General features: G+C 32.7%; 3 protein-coding genes across 3 annotated transcripts in view; 2 read left to right on the top strand and 1 right to left on the bottom strand.

Moving 5' to 3' along the window:
• LOC113514205 (scavenger receptor class B member 1-like) overlaps window positions 1-15,165 on the top strand; it is a 46,698-nt gene extending 31,533 nt beyond the window's left edge. The window contains exons 5-12 of the mRNA XM_026898215.3: window positions 3,825-3,940; window positions 4,437-4,536; window positions 5,616-5,743; window positions 10,832-10,952; window positions 11,854-12,001; window positions 12,662-12,812; window positions 13,227-13,323; window positions 14,000-15,165. Coding sequence (XP_026754016.2) covers window positions 3,825-3,940; window positions 4,437-4,536; window positions 5,616-5,743; window positions 10,832-10,952; window positions 11,854-12,001; window positions 12,662-12,812; window positions 13,227-13,323; window positions 14,000-14,209 — 1,071 coding nt within the window. The 3' untranslated portion in view covers window positions 14,210-15,165. The remainder of the gene's footprint in view (window positions 1-3,824; window positions 3,941-4,436; window positions 4,537-5,615; window positions 5,744-10,831; window positions 10,953-11,853; window positions 12,002-12,661; window positions 12,813-13,226; window positions 13,324-13,999) is intronic.
• Window positions 13-2,920, top strand: LOC128200241 (uncharacterized). Its single transcript, XM_052892992.1, has 2 exons — window positions 13-517; window positions 806-2,920. The coding sequence occupies exon 2, from the start codon at window positions 818-820 to the stop codon at window positions 2,816-2,818; it is 2,001 nt and encodes a 666-aa protein (XP_052748952.1). The 5' UTR covers window positions 13-517; window positions 806-817; the 3' UTR covers window positions 2,819-2,920.
• Window positions 15,166-17,860: 2,695 nt separating the features above from the next.
• LOC113514189 (40S ribosomal protein S3a) lies at window positions 17,861-23,416 on the bottom strand. The gene is made up of 7 exons (XM_026898185.3): window positions 23,257-23,416; window positions 22,873-22,969; window positions 21,893-21,978; window positions 20,963-21,058; window positions 20,100-20,247; window positions 18,491-18,652; window positions 17,861-18,030 (listed from the first exon to the last, which is right to left on the bottom strand). Exons 1-7 carry the CDS (start codon window positions 23,316-23,318, stop codon window positions 17,887-17,889), a joined length of 795 nt encoding a protein of 264 aa, XP_026753986.1. The 5' UTR covers window positions 23,319-23,416; the 3' UTR covers window positions 17,861-17,886.
• Between the last annotated feature and the right edge of the window lie 1,960 nt (window positions 23,417-25,376).

Here is a 25,376-nt window from a genome sequence, read left to right as displayed (position 1 = left end):
TACTAGATTTTACCCGCGACTTCGTCCGCGTAACGGGGATAAAAATTAACCTATGTCTTTCTCCATTCCATATAATACTTGTGTACTAAATTTCATATTAATTAGTTAAGCAATTAAGTCACCAGAGGTAATAAACAAACAAATTATTTTTTTTTTGTCTCCACCAATTTACAATTTTTATCAGACATTTAAAGGTTGCCTGGAAGACATCCCTTTTGTGAGATAAGTCTGCCATTGTAGTTATTCTTTTTGTAAGAACTCTGTATCCTATAATTATGACTTTATTGTAAGGTACCTGAGGTAAATAAGGCCCAGGGGGTAATAAAGCCCACATTTAAAATTTTGCGGAAAAACATTTCTATGACACTTCACAGTTTACGCACACGTGCAAAATGTCGGTGTGAATGTTTCCGTATTGGTCCGCAGTCGCTAGCGCCGCCATCTTGCCAGTCACGTGCGATGCGTTGATGAAATGGTCGGCTACTGTGCAATTTTATAATTTTTATAACAAGAAACTGTAAGTATTTTTACGTTTAATTCAATAATTGACTAATAATGCTGTATTTATTATCTTAAGTATGTGTTGTACAAAACAAAGAATATGGTTTTCCCTATCCAGAGAAAGTGTTATAAGGTTTATTAGGTTATTTTGTAAAAATGTGGCATGAGGTTAATAAGGCCCATTATAACGGTACTTGGGCCTTATTGGCCTCTTTATATTTGAGTATCAGATTGGATTTTTTTGTGTTCTAGGTCAATTTACTATGTGAATTTTACTGACAATATATGTGTAACATTGTTACAGATTTTGATTAAAATGCCTCCAAAGAGAGCTCAGTGGACAGAAGAGAATTTACGGGCCGCTTTGGCGGCAATAGAACGAGGGCAGCTGACGCAACGAGCTGCAGCTGAACGTTACAACATTCCAAGACGAACTCTCCGAAACCATGTAAAATCAAAAAGTATTATTAAGCGCTTAGGTCGTAGGTCTATACTAACAATAGACCAAGAAAAAGATCTTGTACAACGCATTATACGATTTGCTAACATTGGTGTACCTGTCACTCCAAAAGTCATACGGAGACAAGCATTTTTATTTTGCGAGAATTATGATATTAAGCATAATTTTAATAAAGACTCTGGCATTGCGGGCAAAGACTGGCTTAAAATGTTTTTGAAAAGGAACCCAGAAATTTCCAAAAGAAAAGCCCAGTTTATGAATCCAGGCAGAGCACAAAAATTAAACCGTCCTATTGTTGCTCAACATTTCCAAGAAGTGAAAGACCTATATGAGGAATTAGACATTCTACAGAACCCGCAACGCCTCTATAATATGGATGAAAAGGGGTGTAGACTCACTATTCATCATCAACAAACTGTTTTGGCGCAAAAAGGAGCTCGTCGAGTCCATTTGATTGCACCTGAGCACGCCGAAAATGTTACCATAGCAATGTGTGTTAATGCTGTTGGTACCGCTATCCCACCAATGATCATCTTTAAAGGCCAAAGACAAAAATCAGAATATAGTGATAACTTACCAGCTGGATCTCTCGTAAAGATGGCTCCAAAAGGAAGTATGACCACGGAGTTATTTATAGAATTCATCAAGCATTTGGGGAAGTATAAAACGCAGGGGAAAGTCTTGTTAATATTTGATGGAGCGTCCTCGCACCTGGATTATACAATTGTTGAAGAAGCAGATAAGCATGATATTGTGCTTTATTGTTTGCCTAGTAACACAACCCATGAACTTCAACCCCTCGATAAATCCGTTAATAAGTCTTTTGAGCATCACTGGGATCAAGAAGCTATGACATACATGTATCAAAATCCTGACAGACGCTTGACGAAATCGAACTTCAACAAAATATTCTCAAAAACTTGGTCAAGGGCATTGATTCATGAAAATATAATAAATGGATTCCGAGCTACTGGATTGTTTCCATTTAACCCTGATGTATTACCAGATGAAGCATTTGCACCAGCGATCTTGACCGAACATCCTCCTCCACAAACTTCAACTATTATTGAGGCGAACGTAGAGTACCCTGAAGTAACGTCACGTTATGACACTGTTTCACCATCAATACTTAACAACGAAGAATGTACTATTGCTGACATTGTTACCCCAGAAAAGCAAATTGCTGTAAAGGCTTTAACTGATATTGCTACATCAACCTTTCCCGTAAAAGTACCACAAAGCAAAAATACAAATTGCAATGCTTCAACTCTATCGCCAAAACCATCAACATCTGGTATTATGACAAAACGTCCTCTTATTCTAAGTTCAGACTCAGAGACTGATATTGAGCCTGACGCTGTACAGAAGATGTTGAGTAGAAATGATCACTCCAGAATCAATATATATACCTACGAAGAAGACTCAGACGATGATACTCAGCTAGCCAGTCTTAAAACAAAGGAAACTAAATCCCCGTTTCAAGAACTTATGCCAACTCCAAACTATGCTGTAATCAAAGAGAAACCAAGAAGAAAAGCCATCAATTATAGGGGTCAACGGATCACTAGGGACCTTTTTAAGAAACGAGAAGAGCTAAAAGAAAATAAGATGATAAAGGTGAAAAAATCAAAAAAAGCCAATCAAAAAACTAAAGATCGTAAGAATAAGCCTGGAAAAGATAGCAGTAAGGTTAAGAAGTCAAAAATAATTGAATCTGAATGGTTCTGCCATGCTTGCAAAGAAGGACGTGTTTCGGACATGCGACAATGTGTCCAATGTTTTAAATGGTACCATGAAGAGTGTGTCGGACTGTCAACCGACGATAAAGATATGTTTTATTGCTGTGACTGTGATTAAACAAGATACTTAACTATATCTTACCGTCTCAGTATAAATAATTTGTTTGTTAATCGTTTTTATTTTTATTTTGCTTGTAGAAAATTTTTTTTTTTTGTTTGTTTTGAGAGTCTATTTTTTTATTTTAGGAATATGATTGTGATACTAAAGAACTGAATTAGGTACCTTTAATTAGAGTCTGATTTTAAGTCTTAAAAATTTATATAAAAGTAATTATATTGTTTGTTTAATAAGAAAAGAACTGATTATTTAAGTTTTCAAAGTTACAAAACATGTTCTGATTGTACTAAGTACCTTAATTAAGACCAACTAGTTCCTTGAAACTAAATTGTCTACGATAATTATAAAGTGGGCAACAAGGCCCACGTTTAATAAATAAAGGAAAATGATTAAATAAGTAAAAAACAACAATTTACTTTTATTTAAACTTATTTCTAGGTAAATTTAAGACGATTTACTGTGAAAATAAAGCAAATTTTATATGGGCTTTAATATACTACCGTAGTATAATAAGGCCCCTGTGAAGGGTTTTTAAAAAGTGTATTTTCTTATTAAAAAATATGCTTTTCTTAATAGTTTTACACCATTTATTACAGCAACATGTACAAGCTATGTAAACAATATGTTTTTGACGTCCTATACGCATTACACTCGGATTTAAAGCAATATTATTTTAGGTGGGCCTTAATTGCCACCGGTACCTTACAATAAAATGTTTCAAACAAACAATCAATTTTGACATTTATAATATTAAGTAAGAGTAACGCTTTTGGTTCATTTAAATAAAAAAAAAATGTTAAGTCTCTTATAACAAAATCTACTAATACTAAGATAATCTAAGTGAAGAATCTTTTTTAAATTCGTCTCTTTGGTACTTCATAGAGATTTAACATAAACTATTGTCAGTGACTTAGATGCATTACTTGTTTGCCAACTTTGAGGTATAAAAAAATTATAAACATAAAATTTGGTATAACGTTTTAATTTTTCAATTACTTTTTTTCAGGGTCTAGTGGCAAAGACCAAGAGCATGGATCTGAGCACGATACAACAACTGACGTTACAATCTCTACTGAATTTCGCGAAAAACCATGACGCCTTCCTCGAATTACCTGTGCACAGGTAAGGACTACAGAATACAATATTGTTCTATTGCTTCTGTATTGAAGTCAAACTCCAAAAATAAATGGGAATAAAGCCTTTTATACTCACTGGACTGTATTGCATTAATTTCACACAAAAATCATATGAAACCAGCATCTAACAAATTAATAAAAATTTAATAGTTAAAATGCTTTAAAATAGTTACTAAAAACTAATACCGATATTTATAAATCCTATATAAATATACGTCCCTACGTACTTCCCTTCAAAAGCGATTGTTAGCCATCCAGATTAAATCCTGTTGCTAGCATTTTAACCTGTCAGGACGACCTCCATGAAGTTGTCCTGAAAGTCATTGTTTATTTTGTAGTGAATTCGGCACGATGGGTCAACTGCCTTCGTCCTCGTCGTTTCGTTCTCTAGTAGTGCCCCGTCATTGTATACCTTAACATAGGAGGAAGAACTATTCCGTTTTCATCCATTAAAAAAAAATTATACTGTGTCTCTCCAATAGGTTTCTGTGGGGTTATGACGACACTATTATTGACACGGCAAAAATTTTTCTCAAATGGAGCGGTGAGATGAAGTTTGACAAGTTTGGACTTCTAGCGCCGGTATGTAAACCTTATATTAAGTTTCTTTATAACTAACCTAGTATTTACTGGGTACAAAGGAATAACACCTGAGCCCTCAGAAATGGCAACGCATGGGGATATCATGGGTGAAACAGTATACTCTGTTATGTCCATGGTACTGCTCATGTCTATAGACAACGATTACCACTATCTATCAGGTGAGCCGTCAGCTTGATTGCCATTCTAAATTGTATAAAAAAATGTACAAATATTCATAAAATAAATACATATTAATATAGTATTTATATATTAATACCTATTTAAAAAATAAACATGAATTGAGCTACTCAAAAATGTTTGTTGTTTCGGAAATTTTGATTCACGAAATTTCTGTTCCAATATAGTACAGCTAACGACATTGATTTCATTTTATATATTTATATAGCTGTATCCCGTGGCTTTGTCCACCCAAAACCAATACGAATAGATATGATCATAAATACAAATACCTGCGGGAATTGAACCCGCAACTATCGGAAAGCGACGTGGTGTATTAAATCATTACCCTACTAAGGTGGTCAAATATGTTATATACCTGTATATTATAATCTGTGATCAATATATCTACCTGTCTCACAAACACATGTTTAGTTTTAACTAGGTATTGTTAAATTTTATTTCAAATTTTACAGTTTTTACCTTTAGTTCTATAGTTCTTAACATTCTATAGTTTTCTTTCAACTTCTCAAAGGCTGGCTGTAAGAGATCCCTCTGTGGGATAAGTTCGCCATTGTATTATTATTTCAGCCATTAACTGTCCACTGCTGGCCATAAGCCTTCCCCTTAGGAGGAAATTTGCCAGTAATTGCCACGCTTGGCAGGCAGATTGGCAACCGCGCTTAGGCTTTTAGAGATGTTTTAAGAGTGATACTGCTACCGATCCTTTGCCCTCCCTTAGGCGCCTCTTACGACACCCACGGGAAATGAAGGGGTGGCCCACTCTATGTCGAGCACACACGATCGCCATAATATATTAAATCTTTTTATGTGTCCAATATAAATTATGTACAATAACGATTTTACAACAACAATAACCCTGTTCTGTTTTTTGTTTTCAGAAAAATGACACCTTGTCCGAGCATCTGACCATCAACACAGGCGAGATAGCCAAAGACAAGATAAATGTATTGGAGGAAGTGGAAGGCAGTGACCATCTGCCGTATTGGGACAGCCCACAATGCAACAGGTATGGTAATTTGCATGTTTCCCATTTTTAACTGACTTACCTATAAAAAAAAGGCGCGGTCTCTTAGGTAAAATATCGTACAAAGTCTCTTATTTGCTAGTTAATATTATAAATGCGAAATTTTGCAAGGATGAATGGATATTTCTTACACTTTCGCACAAAACCCACCGAAGGGATAAGAATAAATTTTGGTAGATATATGAGTTGGTTATATATTAACTTAGCAAATACAATACTTTATAAACCGATTCACGCGGGCAAAGCCGCGGAACTCAACTGATGCTAAATAAATCAACAAATTTAGTTTTACAACGTGCACTTACATTATATGCGGCTTTGAAATATTAATTTCAATATAGTATAAAAGGATATTTAATTTAATAAAAAGATTATAAACATATCTTAAAAAATACTTTTTCGGTAGGTACAAGGCTTTGCCATGTTACTTTACTAAAATTTTTGACATAGTTTCAACTAACTAATAATATATGCACATAATTATAAAATACTTTGTTGCAATTTAAAAACATGAAAAACATAACGAAGAAAACGTAAGAAAAAATTAATTATTAATTAATCCTTTGAACTTCGAACGTGAAAAAACATTTAGTGAGCCTGCATAGTGCAATCAACCATAGAGAATAAATAATTATCTTTTCAGTTGATTGTATTCATAGACCATATTGGTTCTGGTTTCGCTCAGAACAGTGAGGTCCTATGTCGTGCTATAATAAAAAAAATTATCATCAGCTTATCAATTAGTAATGATTTGAATGGTGGAATATGGCAATAATATTACTGAGTACTAAGGCGTAATAACTTAGTCCATGGATATCACAGTGTTTTTTGTGATGTCCATGGTACTTTTCATATGTAGACATGACCAACACCATGATCATGTTACAGGTGATAGTTGCCACGTTCCATCAATGTTACATATGTACATCATCATCACGTTCCATCATCCAAGTGGGCCTTCGACTTGTTTGTAATTGTAAATATCATAAAAATATGAACTTAAGCAGCCCCATTACTAGATATATACTGTGACAGGTCGACCACCACGCGATTCCACTTGAATATATATTTTTTTAAATACTTGATGATTTCATCACTGACCTTTTTTTATCCTCACATAGGTGAGGTGATAATAGTATCCCTAACTGGCACCAATGGATACCGACAGATCAGGCGGGGTTTCTATACCATTATCTATCTACGTAGTCTATATCTACGTGTATATATATATATATATATATATATATATATATATATTACAGTATTAAGCTATAAGAATGATTTAAAATAAATTAGCAGACTATGTGAAAGATGATACGATTATTATATATTATTATTATACCTATAACTACATACCTTATCCGCTAAAGTTATCACGCACTCCACCGAAGAAGAAACACCAGATTATTGTCATGCTATCTATAAAGCCATGTAATATTTCAACAAGATATAAATGCACATAAATAAGGTCATAAATGTTACCTACTTATACCGGGCTCAGATTCAAAGTAGGCGGATACATATCTGATTTTTTAATGTTTGATTGTATTTAAATCTTATATATAAAAAACTCGTCTTACTATGTTTGTGTTTAAACTCCTCCGAAACGACTCGATCAATTTTTGTGAATTTTTCTATATATATTTGGTAGGTATGAGAATAGGTCATAAAGTATATTTTACACCGCCAGCTGATTAGCGTGTCAAAAAAGTGCGTTTATATGGCAAAATCTCGTTTGCCGGGTTAGCTAGTAATATATAAACATTCGGACCTCTTTTTAAAATTTATAGCTAATCCAGCTTTTGGAAAATCAATGAAAAACATCCAGGTATATAGGCATAAAGCCATAAGAAAAACAAAGGAAACATATACCTATTTAATTGAAACATAAACATATTTAAAGGATAATTTAAACTCAAAATATACTTAGCCGATTTGAAAACTTCTTTCACCTATTTTATTATTTAAAAAAAAAAGTGTACGAAATCAGGACAGATCGCTATCGCTAGTTGCGTATAATTTGAAATTTATGATATTGCCGACTTTTACATTACTATATTCTATCGATTGCTAAAACTTACCAAAATTAATAAAGATATCGCGTAACAAAAAAATAAAGCCGAATTAAACGAAGTCACGTAAAATCTAATTAACTGGTTTGTATCTAAACGTATTGTTATAATATTAATAATATAGTCTATTTTAATGCAAATTAATCAAAAAAATAACCAAGTTTTATGGAAATTGTTAAAGAAATACTCTCTAACTGAGTTTAGTAACAAACCGAAACATTAAATTAATTAATCGATTTTCTGTCTACCATATGGTCAAGTCAATTGTCATTTGTTTACATATTCATTAATTCGTTTATTTAAAAAAACTTTATTGACCAAATTAATTATAGATATAAATTGTACTATTACAAAAGGCGGATTTAATGCTACCAGTCAATCCTTGGAATGATCTATGAATCATAATATTATAATATAATATTAGTAAAAAAAAAATACAAATTGTCCGATAAAAAAATACAATAATTTATTATTAAATGTATTACTCGTGTCAGGAAAATTATACAACAATAAGGGACTTGCAGTGATTACACCTATTTTATCTCTTTTGTCACTAGACTCATAAAGTAATAAGCATTCAATGTAGGCCATTGATTTGTTATCTGTGCTCAATGAGAATCTTTAGAATAATGTAAGAGATATACCTAATTGAGTTCATAGGTTTATCTTCGGAGATAATTAACAGTTCAGTTTCTCGAGAATCAGGGCCGACTACAGCGTAATAGAAAAGTAAACAGAAATATTGTTGCCCCTTATATGTCTCAGTCCCTTCCCTTCCCCTTCAAAATTAAAATTGGTAAGCTTATTTTCGGTTTTTATACTCTTTCTCATATCCACTTTCTTTATCCTATTAATATTACAAATAAGAAATTTTGTAAAATCTCTTTTAAAGGATTTAACGGATTTAAATGACATTTGCTACATAGATTAGTCGTATTTTTATTTCCTACAAATTAGTTTGTCCTAATTTACGCAGGGAATTAACTCATCGTGTATAATCTCTCACCATCGACATGGGATTAATCCTCACATGTTAAAACCTAAATGGTTGTATCCAGTGCGGTTTCAGAGGGTTTTTTCAATTACCTTCAGTGTTGAGGGCGTCCATAGGCTACAGTGACCGTTTACCATCAGATGGACTGTATCTATACTCTATATAAGAAGGGAGAAAAGATCTGACCGCCCGCCTGATAAAAAATTACTGTTACAGTAAAGTACAGTTACTGTCGCCCATGGATATGAACACCTTCAATAATTATCAACTTTATATAAAAATATAGCTATAACATTTCAAACTTATCCTTAATGTCTAACAAGAGTTAAGTTCTAGCCCTATTTAGTACCTATTTAAGCTATTGAAGTGTTTTGTCTTATCCTTTTAAACAAAAATTTTAATTAAACAGGAAGTTATGAAGCACCTGAGTAAAACAGCTAAAACAGGTTTATAGGGGATTATAGAATTTTATTTTTTATCAGGATTGCCAGATGCGATTTTTTAATTTTACCCAAATGTCAAACGTTTTTTCCCCAAATTGATACGATTTCCTTTATTTTTACCTAATCACAAACTTGTATCGATTTTAACCAAGTTTTTCTATATGCCACAAAACAAACGACGAAAAAAAAGCCTTACTTTACGTTTCCACCTTGCTCTCCTTCTCTTATACCCTCCTTTATTTTGCTACCATCATTGATATTTATTTCTTTTATTTAAACTTTATCGACCAATAAAATGTGGTGCATAAGGCGGACATAATATTACAAACATTCTCTATCAGTCGACTTTTACCATGTACAGAGATATTTCTCGTATTTCTATACCGCTGTACGGTTTACAAAAGTGTTAAAAAAAACTACCCAAATTACTCTAAGTCTCTAAGACACTTTTCTCCAAAATTTCGCGAACAAAAAATGTTTAATCAAAATTACAAAAAAAATACAGTATCCAATCTGCCATCGCTGGTTTTTTATAGACAAGGTGGTAAATCGTTATCAATTAGTTTAACATTTTAGCAATGTTATACCTACTCAAAATATTATCAGATCCCTGAGGTCGAAAGTTTATACAGTACTGTGATAATTTACTTGCAATAATATATTAGCAATAATAGTTTTTCAGTTCATAAATTTCGGTATCAGTTGTTATGGCGCCTGGGCTTTAATCAATATAGGTACATATAATTAAACTGATAAACTGTCAGGATCCATAATGATAGGAATGCTCTAGACTTCATGATGAAAATAATAAAAACAAATTTCTTCAGCTTCACTCGCCATTTAGATAGTGAATGATCGAGCGTGTATTACGATTAATTATCTAGACAAATAACAAAACTGTAACCTGTAACTGTAACTTCGTTACTTTTGCACATCGTGCAAAAGTAACGAAGAGATGTTTAATGAAATTTTGGTGTATGAAAATTTTTTACCTAATTCATCATACAAAACATTAGATAAGGTGTTAATATAAGCGTCTCACTCCCATGGAAAAAATATAAGACTTCACTAAACTTACGCAATTAGTTTACTCTGGTGGGGTATCGTTAAAAGATGATATATGAGAATGAATTGAAGGCAATTCGCCCACCATGACTATTTTTTTTTAATGGGTGAAAATGAAATGGTAACCCCGCTTGCGCTATCGGTATACGCTGTCGGGGCAGTGAAAGGTGATAGCTGAGGATGAAAGCACAGTTAGCCCATCTTGAAGAATTCCACAAGAATTAACTACGATGTTTTCCAAGGGGAACCGCATGGAGGTTGACCTGATAGGGTACATGACTAGCAATGGAGCTGTTAGACCCCATTACATTATTAACAATCCCTCCCCCCCCCCCCAACCATGACTATTACACCAAGATTAACCATAATGATTTTCGGAGGGACCACATGACAAAATAGGTATATTGCTAAGAATAAGGACTCTATTATTACCAATCCTCTCCCATCAATAAAATTACTAGGTACATGCATAATAAATTTAATTATTTTATTTCAGCATCGACGCTACAGATGGGACAATGTTCCCCCCGTCTAAACTAGACAAGAAAACTAAGCTTCACGTATTCTTCCCTAATTTGTGTCGTCGCCTGCCCTACCAATTTGAAAAAGACGTAGAGGTAAGAACTTCCAAACCTTAAATTGTTTGCTGATTTATTTTACAGAAAAACTACCTGATGTAAAATATTGATAATAATACTAATTAATCTGAGTGATAGTGGTAGGCTCGCCCCTATCACATTAGATAAGGTTATTATATTACGATAATTAACGTTATTAATAAAATTTGGAAAAGCAAACCAGCTCAAAGCCCAGTTAATAGAAAGTGGTAACCATCGCCTTTTTAACTGAACAACACTGTGTAGGCACAACAAAATACGTATAAAAGCATCCTTTATAAGAGAATTGGATCCATTCTGTAATACCTTTGCCTCTAAAATTACAATTCTAATTAAATAGTTTATCAAAACTATTGTGATAAGACTAAGGGAAATTGATAGTCGAGGGATGGGCACCACCTCCCTTTTAAAACATCACCGAACCCTAAGTGCGGTTGTTAACCCGCCTGCCAAGCGTGACATCAACTGACGAAGCCTCTTAATTGGAAGAAGCCTGTTGTTCAGCAGTGAAGTTAACCCTTCTTTGCATGTTTTCTTTTTATTGGTGAAATAAATCAAGGCGATATAATTCATGTTAAAAATTAAAGGAAAATTGTTAAAAAAATAAATTTGACAGCTATGGTTTATTTTGCAAAGGACATTAAAAAGGTATCCAGACACGGTCAACTTAAAGTGAAATTGTTCTTTTATATAATTTTTGGGCATTCAATGTTATGATGGAAATTTCCACCATTATGCAAAGAAGGGTTAACGTCTGATATGATGATGATGATGATGTTTATATTTTAGATGTTTGGATGATTGATTATAATTTTAGCATTTGTCATATCTAGGGGGCAGTCTACACGTTCAAATCTAGGTACCATCAATGACTTATCTTCGTGATTATCTTGCTTGACAGATCGACGATATCCCCCTTCTCCGGTACAAGATGCCAATCAATGTTTTCGACGATCCAATTGGCAATCCCGACAATCAGTGCTACTGCCATGTGGATACAGCAACTTGTCCGCCAAAGGGAGTCATCAATGTCACAGCTTGTACAATGGGTGAGTGATATCAAACAGTGATGCGATGCGTCGAAAACAACGCCACTCATTCGGATTTAAACTACCCTATCTCTCAAATGGGAGCAAATAAACTATGTGTGTAAAGATGTATATATATGTCTGAATAGATTATATAGCTAAAGTTTGTAAATTAGTTAATACGATTTGTAAACAAAAGAGGGCCCGTGACTTTACGATACGTACAGGGAATCCTAGTGTGAAGTCTTGGGAACAAATGTATAAATGTTACATGTCTTTTTGATTTCAATAAATATTATTATTGTTAACTAATCATATTTACAAAATTTCATTAAAATCGATTAAGAAATTTCTGATATTTGTGTAAACCAACGTTTATTTTACACGGGATTTTATGCCGTTGAGGTATTAATTAAAAGAGATAAGTGAAGGTTATGTCAGGTCACTTTGTCATCATGTGTACCTCTGACTCTTGTAGCGTTACCTATATAATAATATATATTTATATATACACATGTGTATCTATATAATTATATATTCTAGCCATTAACTGACTATTAGGTATATATATATATATATATATTTATTATGCAGTCAAGTCTGTTTACTACCTTTATAGTTTAATATTTGTGCATCGACGAATGCAGGATATAATAAGTCACACATTCTGTCCATTTTCAGGTGCTCCAGCCCTGGTTTCGTTTCCCCACTTTCATCTAGGCGACCCTCGGCTACGTGAGGACGTGACCGGCTTACACCCAGATCCCCTACTGCACGAGTCGCACTTCGACATACACCAGACATTAGGATTGACACTTTATGGAAAATCCAGGTAATTATTTTTTATAAAGCTTAAAATGTTAAACAAGCTGAATACCGACCTGATGGAAGATCTCCTACAGACGTGGATAGGACCGTAAATATAATAGAATATCACCGTTCATACGTTGCCATTTTTGAAGAAGTTAAACTTCCGTATCTTATAATTTCTCTACCATAACACCTTTCGAAAAATATATAATATATTACCCACCCTTACTTCGAACCGAAATACAACCATGTAGATAACAGCTGCTTTACATCAGAAAGATATGTGCCCAATTTTTTCGTTTTAGTCAAGACTTTTGTAGTCTCCCTCTGGTTTCTTATAGCTACTTCAATAACAATTATAGAGGTAGGTAGGTCCTATGTCTTTTACTATTACTATAAGTACTCTGTTGCATAATTAACGTATTTTATATTTCAGTTTACAAATCAATATTGAAGTCAAGAAGACGCCCATGTTCACGGCTCTTGGATTTCTGAAGCAAGGAATCATTTTGCCTGTTGCGTGGATTGAATTGGTAATAAAAATAATTGTTTATAATAATAGACTTATTTACCAACGAAATGAAAGATACTTTGCATTTTCAACCGGCTTCAAATCAGAAGGAGGATTGGAAACTAAAATTAAATTTCCCAAAAGATTACTGACCTCCCGGATAGAGGAATTTGGGATTGCATTTTGCAGTTATTTCAAATTTTCTTTTGATATATTTTTTTCCATTTCCATAAATATAATAACACAGTGGAAATTTACGAAAGTTGCATGTAATTTAAACAACAATAAAGACTAAAAAGTATAATTCGAATGTAAAAATGCATATAAAAGTTTGTATATTTGTCACATATAAACGATTTGAGATTGCACGGATTTAAAAGATATATAAACCGCAGATAATTTAAATTAAAAAGTATGACAATCGAATCTCTAAGATCAATATTTTATCCCTTTTATACACTATAGTTTTAAGAGCCTCTTATTTCGCTTCCAAAACGAAAGATCATTTAAATCAACCAATCAATCCAAATCCTACTTCCTAATAACAATGTTTTCTTACTCACTCACACACTTAAATAGATTTGAATTTAATACACTGATAGGTTATATCCTTAACATATAAAATATTTGATATAATTCACGCGGGCGAAGTCGAAGAAAACAGCTAATATCTAATAAACGATATTATCTATTTACAGAGTGTGGCTGAACTACCGGAGAGTATAAAGACATTGATTTACCACGGCACCTACTCCACGGCCGCAATACAACTTATCATTAGAGTAATATGCATACTTTCGCTGATCATATCAGCACTATGCTTATTTACACTAATCTTCGGCAGAAGACCGAAGCCCTGCGTATCAATACACCACAAGCCCGAAATGGAAAAGATGCAAATGTCTTGAGAGAATAAACTTCCATGTTTTGTGTATTTTAATGACTATCCTCAGTACCAAAGTAAATTGTAAAACTATAAAATATTCAACTTTTTTTTACGTGCAGCACATGTAAATAATATTAACATTTATAGTGAGTCGTGTAGTCGTGTCATGACTGGACAATTATCGTCAATTAAATGTGGTAAACGATCTTATTCCTAAATCCAATAGTACTTTGGCATCATTTTTTTACATATCATAATCTGTACACATGTTATCTCATTCTTTCTCATGCGTACAGTAGCGTAAACATTCAATACGTATCGTTTACCTCTCGCCAAGACTCCTTATATGGGCACATCCTGTATGATTGGCAAATGCTGCATTATTTGTAAAATTTAAAAATAGACTGTACGAGTAGTGCAAGATCTAATTAAAAACCTAGTGAATTATAAAAAGCGACTTTTTAAACGTGCCTTACACACTATAATGTGACGAATTTGCCGCCCATATACAATCTAACTGCGTTATAGTAGTTGTTCATTTTATATAAATAAGCTAACTACAGCGACCACGTGATAAGTAGAAGAACTAAAACCTTAATTTTGACATGTAATGGTCGCCGTTTGCTCATCTACTGGTTATTCTATTTTCGAAATTCTTTGATGTCTAAGTGTTCTGGGTTATATCACTCAGAAGTTTCATTCTTTGAAAACGACAATTAAAGTTTTGGTATTAATTTGAGGGCCCAGCAATTAGTGTGTTCCTATTGCATTCGTTTATTTTTTTTTATTATTATTTATTAAGAATAATTTTATAAACATGACATAAGCTGTAAAATGCGATTTAACAATCACTTAAATTATTTAGGATATGTAAGTTACTGATTAAATGACATATAAAATCATTGACTTAGGTAAAATAATAATTGAATATAAATTATTTCTATTATTTCTGTTCTTAAAAATTTCTTCAATTACTTATTTTTATTAAGTAAATTTCATTCATATTTTCATTGTAAAAATATGCAAAATTCAAAAAGAACTTTGTAAACAATTTCACAATATTTTGTATGTTTTACGGGATAGATTCGCCAATTTTTAACTGTAGTCCATGGCAATTCAAAAGAGGTACCATGAATGTCACAATTCATACTGTAACGTTTATTGCTACCCATCAGATTTCAAGTTACATAGAAAAGAAACAATTTTGTTGATTATTTTTAATGTCCCATATTTTCGAAAACATTTTATGAAACAGAATCTTTATTACATTAAATGCGTAAAAGCTTTTACGCATATCCATTTTATCCTAAATTTGACCACATTTAGATACTGTTGATTTAATCGTAATCATTTTTGTAAATGTGAGCAAATTCCTCATTCCATTTTAAATCATCTAAACCTTTTCTTTATTAATTAGACTAATTTAACTTTAAAATAATTTTATTTACATTTCATCTAAAACTATTTCTTACTTGAATATTTGCAACGATATTTTCACGATATTTGAAAATTGTTATGTCCTTAAACTTGTAGTACCCACTGGTAGTAGTACCTATTAGTTTATTTGTGAATAGCTGCTTTGTTCCTATTATAGTAATCCTTGACCCAAAGATATTGAATTTTTGTTCTTAGGAGAGATAACATAAATCTTATGTATACATTGTAATGATTGATTTAATGTTTTGAATAAAGATCTGAGTATTAGATTAAGTGTAAATATTATCTATGTACATGGTCAATTAAATAAGATTCGAGGAAAATAATTGTAATTCTCTGAAATGAGAAGCCAACGATTGAATCAATACAAAATATTAATTTATATACAATGGGAAATTAATTATACGAGGGTAACAAAAAAATAAAGTGGATGGCTAACGTTAAGAGACTTATATACGCCTACAGTTGCCAGATTTAAATATATACATACATATATGTAAGAATGAAAGTCCAATTTCCCATTTCAGAGAATTATAGTAAGTATAGGCCCATAAATACCTACCAGTGCTAATCTGTTTCCTTAGAACTTAAGAAAAAGGTAACCTAATTTTGATCAATTAATTGATTTGTACTACTATCGAATATAAGCAGACTTCCGTACGATTGGGTCGATTATTTTTGTTTAGTTCACATTTTAATTAAATTCTATCGAAACAGAGCATATATAAGTTGTTGTTTTCTGTATATCTGATTAGCATTTAAGTATATATTTAAGAATTAGTTAATATTTTTACGAGTTTAACATTCGTGATTTTTATTTCAAAACGACGTCATAAAATCATTGTACGTACCTAGCAAGATACAAATTACATACTATCCATAGACTATTTTACCTGTTGTATTTATATGGGTGAGATAGCAACATTTGTAGTCTATTGTTTTTGTAACTTTTTTGGCTGATAATTTACTAGGCAGTTTAGTTTTTTGTTACTAAAAAAAGTACTAAAAAGAAAATGGGAAACGAAATGTACCATTAGATTATTTTGCCATTTGTGTAAGTCCGCAGATCTTTCCCGAAACTTGGAAAATTTTTTGCACACCACAAAAATAATAATAAATAATTTATTTAAGTAAACTTAATAATAAGCATTTTTGATTTTTTTTTTATAAACTACTACTACTAAAATTGTAGATACCTAATAAATAAAATACAATGAAACGTGACTTTTCTCATTTTTTACTTAAAAATATGTTTAGACTAAAATTATAAATTGTTAAATTTATAATAATGATGTTATGTAAATCGTATGTTAAACATTGCTTTGCAATTTGTTGACTAATAAAGCGATGAAACAATTTGGTGATATTATATTATAGAAATATAAATTGTCTTTGAATTTAAATCTTTTATTTTCAATGCACGTAGTTCTGCTCGTCACAATATAACAAAAAATTGCATATAAGTCTGTTAAATGAGACTGACGTAAATTATGTTCTCGACGAACAAAATGTCCTATTCTGCGGAGGTCACATGAATTATTACGGTATCTACTTTCAATAAGTCATGAATACAATGCAACTCTAGATCGGTCAGGTCATATGACAATAGATTCAAGTTTTTTTTTTATGATAAACATGCCAAACAAGCTGAGAGCCCGCGATGGAAAGTGGTAGACGTCATCTATAGACATGAACAAGACCAAGAACTTTGCAAAATACAGTAATGACCATTGTTTCCCTCGTGCAATGCCATTCTTGAAGACTAAGATGTTTTTTTTTAATGGATGATAATGAACTAGTTACCCCGCTCACGCACACGGTATGCGTTGGCGAGGCACCAGTGAGATGACAGGTGAGAATGAAAAGGCTGGCCCGTTAGCCCCTCATGATGAATACGTTTCCAGGGGGGTACCACGTAAAGGTCGACCTGACAGGGTAGATTGCTAGTAATGGGACTGGTAGTTCGCATTACTAACAATCCCTCGGATTAAGATACTATGCGTTAAAAAAACACTGCCACATCTGTCTTGAATCCTAAACAGTTATGCTAGCACAGGTGATTCGTGGCAGATACAAAGATAAGACAGAGGTACTATTGTAATCTTATAGAAGAAACAATAAAGAGTCTCTATCTACTTAGGCAGATGATATTTGTAATCTCTCCCTCTAGTTGTAATACTAATTTATATACTTGCACTCAGAATTTGTACGCAGGATGATGCAATAAAACAAAAAATCAATTTTTCCACATATAATATAAACTTAAACGCTCTCCTGTACGGGCGGCTCGTAACCCTCGGGGCGTTCTGATTTGTCTCCGACTTCCCCTCGTTTACCACTGCCTCCTTCACCGTGCAGTTCCATAAGCTTAGCGATCTCGAATCGCGGCCTCTTCAAAACTTTCACCTGAAATTGGGACTTGTTTTAGTAGGCGTAAAGTCGATTTTCTAATGAAGATTTTAAAGAGATTGTCAGCAGTAAATCAAAAGGGAACAAATTGTTCATCATGTGTGTACTCATTGCGAGCTAGGTGTGTCATCATTTATATAAATTTTAATTATTAGAAAAGAAAATATGTAGTTCAAATATTGTAAATTATTTCTTCACATTGACTTTTTTTTTTTTAATAGAAAAGAACTTAATATAATTCCAAGGGTACCTCACATCTACATCTTTTGCTTTATCTATTTTATCCAGTTCCCATAACAGTTCTAAAGGACAGGTATTATCCTTAATAATTATACAAGATATATAATCATAAACAGTCAGTTGTGGTCCCTCTTAATGCCCTTAGGACTTCTTTTAAGAGGAAACAATTTTTTCAACTACTTCTAAAAATCAATTAATCCAAATGTTAATGACTCACTTTCCGGATGCAAACATCCCTGAGTGGGTAAATTCCGTGGCAGGCCTTCTCGATGTCCTTAGCAATGGAGTCAGGGATCAGCTTGTTGACCACTTCTCGCAATTCAGAGCTGGTCACATCACGAGTAATGATTTCGCACATCTTCTTTCTGATCGCGCGTACCTGAAGTGAAAGGTAAATTAAAACTCACGGCTCATGTTAGTAGTATAGCGTTCGTAGCGATCTATGATAGTTCATAGCTATTCCTTAAGTCGTTTTGTTATTCGGATCTAAAGAAAATTTGTAATTACAAAATCATAAGTTCAGGTACAAGAGCTCCTAAGAAGCTCGATGTGCACTTGATTTTCTATATGTTTAAAAATAACAACGCATTGAAACAGGGCAATGGGTGACAGTAACCGCTTTCCATCTGGTGGAAAGCCATTAACACCTGCAGCACGAGAGGAGTTTGCTTGTGTTGTTGCAATGGCTTCGTTTCTAACAGCACATTGGCAATGCTCATAAAGGCTAGATTGGAGGAGATTGGACTGAATATATTACTCTTAAACAGCCTCAATAATGTGGCATATATAATGTGATATAGTAATAACTTGATCCCGCCTTGATCGCCTGCGTCTAACAACTCTCTACAACAGATGTGAAGATGTTGCTAGATTTTGTGGTGGAACGTAATAAAATGACATAAAGCAGTAATGCCTTGTATTTTTTTTTTATAACAGATTGTAAACAAAAGCCAATTGATGACAGATAGTAATTAGTCAAAAAAAAAAACTATAAGAAACGGATTTTTATGATATTGCCAATCAAATAACCCCTTTCCAAAAATAACTCCAGTAGCCTTACTACAGAAAAGAAATCACAGGGAGATACTTAAAGCCCAAGTGACAGAAAGTTGTAAACATCGCCTACAGACTTGAACGTAAAGTGATGCCAATGGCACCACTTATGAGTTGCCACATATAAGGACTACGCTATGATATATGAATGCAATTCCAAGTTTTTAAAAATGCAGTACTAGTCCTTTCCTTGAAATTTAGATGGATTTGTAGCAACTCCACAAAAAGCCGGCGGAACCCCGCGAGCCGCGTTCATGGTGATGCCACGATACTGTACGCAGCTTATCATTTGTAAATAGACCGACATAGACAGCTACAACTATGTCTATGACGTCCCTGGCTGCGCATTTCATAGGTACGTTTAAGGGGGGAACTGTGCGAGCTGAGCCCACCACAAGATGAAAGCGAAGATTAAGCTATGTGTAGACACGTCTGAGTAAATATTTAAAATACCAGATTTGGATTTTGATAAAAAATATTCGAAAAATTCCAAAAATACTAAGTAGGTACAAAATTTTTAGTGGTAGATTTGTATGTAACATATTCTATGATTGACGTTTTATTACATAAGCAGAACACATTTTTAAATAATCAATCAAAAAGATTGACATTTATTCAATTGTTTTTGAAAATTGACAGATAATTGCATTGTTAATATACTTAGTTAAAAAAAAAACCTCATAAAAGTGCTCGAAAAAGAAATGCAAAAGGTGCTAGAGGTGGAAATATGCAATGGAAGCTTTGTCCGTTTTAAGAATGTTAAATTAAAATACCTGGGTATGCTGAGCGTAGCACGTCTTGCGCTGACTCAGCGTGTCCTTGTTGGTGAAACCGATGCAGAAGACACGTAGGAGGTAACCGTCGGTGGTCTTCACGTCAATATTGGCCTCTACGAGGGTTTGCCATTTCTTAACCATCCACCTGGATACAAAATTCTCCTGGTTATTTGATTAGAATTATTTTGTTTAATTCTAAATGAAATGGCAGTCAGAGATTGATGGCTAATATGAAAGGTTGTAAAACGTCTGGTAATAATAATTATGGTCAATCTTCGAGTGTTGGCAGTTACATACATACTGATGGTAGTAGAATAAAAACATTTTAATCAAATAACCTGTGATATACACTACAGCAAAATAATATATCTATTTCAGTAAAATATTTACAAAATTGTAAATAAATGACTAGGATCGTAGCTCAATCTCAAACTCGTTGCATAATAGCTATTGTGAGTCCAACTGCAATTATTTATGGTTGGTTTTACTCTCGTTTTAAATTCGAGAATGCCAAACTATTTTCAAAAACAATAAGAGGTCTTATCCATATGCAAATAATATTCACAGGCGCGAATCGCGCTCGCGTTATAGCGGTCCATGTATTTATTGTAGTAGTGACATGAAAGTCCTATGTACACAGGTATAAAGGCACTATATCATGTGATAACATTTACTATCTGCAGGTTTGAAACGATATGAAGACAAGTTATAAGCCTCCATATAGCTGGACTGCAGAATATCTCAAACTTATCATATGGTAATCAGTATTTTTTTTTAAAAAGGGCTAGTACAGAAACTTATTGAAGTGTATATCAGATCACCTAATAAATAAAAAATATAAGTTCATTCAGAATACATACCTGAGTTTATCAGTGGTGAGGTCCATACCATGGAAGTTGCAGAGCACATTGCGGCCCTGAACATCCTCAGCAATCAGACGAAATTTACGGAAGGACCTGATAAAATAGTGTTTAATATATTATTACTTCATACATTGCCATAATTCATCTAAATATTAACTAAAATGTTAAAGAAACTTATTTGCACACTAAAATAATAAATAAGAAAACAGAAAACAATGGGTAGCCTTGTTACTAAAAGGTATCTCTTCCAGGGAAGCTTTGGATGGAGAAGAGTAATTATAAACAGTAATATATAATTAAATACCTTCCCCCAAAGAAAAAAACTTTGAAATCCGATAAACAAACTTCAAATAAATGTTGCAATGACATAAAAGGCCAATCTACAAGTTGTGATAGAAAGGCACTTTTTTATGTGATAGCTTTTATTATTTGCAGTTTGTAACGATATAAAGACCATAAGGTGAGCCTTCATATAGCTGGACTGCAAGTTATTTATTTTAGATTTTAATGCACCATTTGCAAATTAATACACAGTATATTATAGAGTCAGCAACCTGCACATTGTATTCTAGCATTGCATTATTATTGCATTTACAAACAAGTGGACTATATAAATGTTTGTCACCTAAGTGGTATAGAAAGAAAATTATTAATACAAAGTGATACAAAAGGCCACCTTAACACTATGCAAGCTCTTCCATACAACCTTTAAGTTACTTTTTCACAAATCTATGGCATAGTAAAAATTACAAAATTTGTTTATTTTGGTCGTATATTCCCAAACACAATAAATAGGTAGGTACATAAATTGATACATACTAAACAGGAATAACAAATACCACACAAATAAAGTCACAGGCATCAGTTATATAATTATATATAGTATATTTGTTTAATTTTTGATCTAGAATGATAAATGATACACACCTTTCAGCATCAGTGTCAGCTTGAAGATCAGCCAGTGAAACTTCAAACACACGGCCCTTCAGTCCTTCTGAAGCGATTTTTGTACCCTAAAAGAATTCAACTTATACAGCATAATGTTCATATAGCATAACAATTTTAAACATTAAAGAGAGTGTTCAGCAGTAAATCAAAAGGGAACAAATGTTTTCATCAGTTCTGTGTCATTGCGAGCTAGGTGTGTCATCATAAAAATAAAACATATGTAGTTATCTATAACTGTAGTTCAAAAAATAGAAATGCTAATCTATATTCATTCCTACATCATTTATTCATCTACCTTCATGCCAATTTAATCAGCAATTGAATTTGTTTTTTCTATTGTATTGTTTTTTTGTAAATACATAACCTCCAAGCTGAACCCAAACACATGCTAATGACAAGACACATGTCTGTATTGTACAGGAATTAAACCTGCAGTTCTAGGAGAGGCATTTTGTTAAAACAGTTTACCACTGTAAGCCCTAGTCACCAATATAAAAACCTTTGTATTGTGGCATTTTTTTTAAACAAAGTACATAAAAACTGATTAATGTTAATGCTAAAAAACATTATGTTGACCTAGATAATAAATGTGGTATGTACTCTACTACAGGCATTCCCCCACCCATATCAACAAGGACAGTAAAATAGTGAACAGCAAACTAAAAAAAACTTCAAAGTTAAATGAAAAATGTGTATATAATCAAACAAATATAACAACTTAATTATTTCTAAACTCTTGAGTGACCACAGACAAGGTTTGCACAAACCATTACTGTCTATAGAAATAGCTTATTACATGTAATGAAAAATAAAACTACATTAAGTCCAAGAAGGGTGGACTGTAAATATTACTGCCATGAAACCTAAAATTAATAATCTGTTCCTACCGATCAGAAAATAGTAAATATCGGTACATAAAATTAATAACATAATATAGGTTAGAAAAAAAAACCACTCACTTGTGTACGATTGACAAGGGTGGTGCCCACTTGTCTCTTAGTGAACATAGACGGTGCTTTAACATCATACCAGTCCTTGCGTGTGAAGGGATCAACGCTAAAAACAAAAATTTAAAACATAACCTCTCAATCTAAAAATTCTCTAAGGTTTAACAGTGATTTAGTAGCCACTTGCGACGACAGATCTGTTAAATTACTAAATGTCTGGAAACCGCCACCAATACAACAAGTCGAATATGATTTTCAGAAATCCTGGTAAAGGACACGAGACAAAACTTGTATCCATAAATAATAAAACAATCACAGTGATCAGAATTCTTTTATAATATCTAATGGATACTATAATAAATAAACTACAAAATCTTGAATCTATTTCAAACTTACATCTTCTTTTTAACACCTTTTTTACCGCCTTTCGAAAGGCCTTTATTTTTACCGACCGCCATGTTCGCAAAGACACTTAGGAAAGAATTATATTATGTTTATGACACAACGACCGAGAGGAAATGTCAGAGTATACTTTTTTTTAGCTTCGGCTGTTTGGGTTGCCATTAGCCAAATATAAAACGGGGAAATCAACTCAGATCAATATAGCGATAATTTGACAGGATAAGTAGATTTAGGCAATTTTAGGCTATATTTCTGTAAAAAAATATGCGAATTTGGTCTACTTGGGGTTTAATTTCTGATGAATGACTATTTTACCTAGTGATCAAGCTAAGCTAGCACAAAAGATCCGTATGGGTCGACGTGCAACAGCTTAGCTGACCCCATATGCGAAAAATAAGATAAAAATTTTACCTAGCGATATGTAATTAGACGGAATTTTTATAACAGATATCCTGCTAATTATTATATTTTGCTATTGTTTGAAAGATTAATTATAATTGACCCAATAGCGTTACATTTAACGTTAGCTCAAGTAAATAGTTAAACTAACTATATCCAGCTGCATTAAATTATTATTTTATTTATGTAACTCTTTATCGCACCATAAACATAAAAATATACAATGAGAATTGAACAATTAAATTGAAATACAATAATAAAAAATACAGATTAAAATATATATACATAAAGGTACAAAAGGCGGTCTTATCACTTGAGCAATCTCTTACAGATAACATTTGATTAAAGTCTCTCTACTATTTGAGGTAGACTTTCTCAACAAATTCTTGAAATGTAGTTTGGACTTCCAATAATAATCGCCTGAGTTTTATTAGGGTTAGATTTACACCAGTTCTATATGTGTACCGGGTCTTTATTTACTATATATTTCGTAGAGTCAAGGTAATGGAACGAGCGAGTAAATTTTAAGATCACCTGCATAAAGATAGTAAGAAGTACAAAGTTGAATCGTATTAATAAATAACGAAAAAAATAATGGAGATAAGATGCTACCCTGAGATACACCAGCTGTGATGTTAGTGATGAGATTATTAAATGTTATGATCTGATCATCAACAGAATAAAAAAAAAACTATTTTCTAGAAATAATGTATATGGCAAAACAACGTTTGCAGGATCAGCTAGTTATTATATATAATTGTAATTATATTATAACTATAAATACAGCTAAAAAACAAAAAAAGTCAGAAATGACATAACTGAGATTAGTAAAAAAATTTAGTTAAATATGAAGAAATACCGACAAAATCACAGATTAAAGACAATGGAGGAATGCATTCAGAAGACTGGTGGCACAAAAAGAGCCACAAAACAATTGCTAGAAAAAAGGGATTGGATACCAAATATAGAAGGTGATAACTCTAAATCTGCAATCAAAAGATCAGATATACTTACAATAGCTACAATTTTTTTTCAAAACTTATATTCTACTAAGAGCTCTATTATGCAAACAGACTTGACAAAGCGAAAGGATGTTCCAGAGATCTTGCTCATAGAAGTCGAAACAGTTATGAAATCTCTAAAGAAGGATAAAGCTCCAAATCCTGATAATATTAGCAGTGAATTTCTTATTAACAATAAAGATACTCTTACACCAATATTTACACATATGTTTAAAGACATATTAAGAAGTGAGTCAATACCAACACAATGGACTATATCCACCATTATATTGTTGCACAAGAAAGGAGACAAAAGTAATATGAATAATTATAGGCCTTATGTCGAACATATTTAAAATCTTTAATAAAGTTATTTTAAACCGCATAACCAAACTATTAGACGATAACCAACCAAGGGAGCAAGCAGGTTTCAGGAGTAGATATTCAACTTTAAACCATATCCATGTTGTCAAGCAACTTTTCGAACAAAGTAAAGAATACAATATCACCTTTTATTGCTGCTTTTTAGACTATAGTAAGGCTTTCGACACCCTCGAACATGAGGCAATTTGGCATGCACTTAAAAATCAGGGTATTGATATTAAATACGTCAGAATATTGAAGAACATATATGGAAATAGTAAAGCAAAAGTAAAGCTAGAAAAAGAAGGAAACCCCATATCACCTAAACTTTTCACTGCAGTATTAGAAGAG

This window comes from Galleria mellonella, unplaced genomic scaffold (assembly GCF_026898425.1).
Source record: "Galleria mellonella isolate WM207_F2 unplaced genomic scaffold, CSIRO_AGI_GalMel_v1 utg172, whole genome shotgun sequence".
NCBI lineage: Eukaryota > Metazoa > Arthropoda > Insecta > Lepidoptera > Pyralidae > Galleria > Galleria mellonella.
The sequence above is the reverse complement of the archived record's forward strand: the minus strand, read 5'-3'. Positions and strand labels throughout refer to the sequence as shown.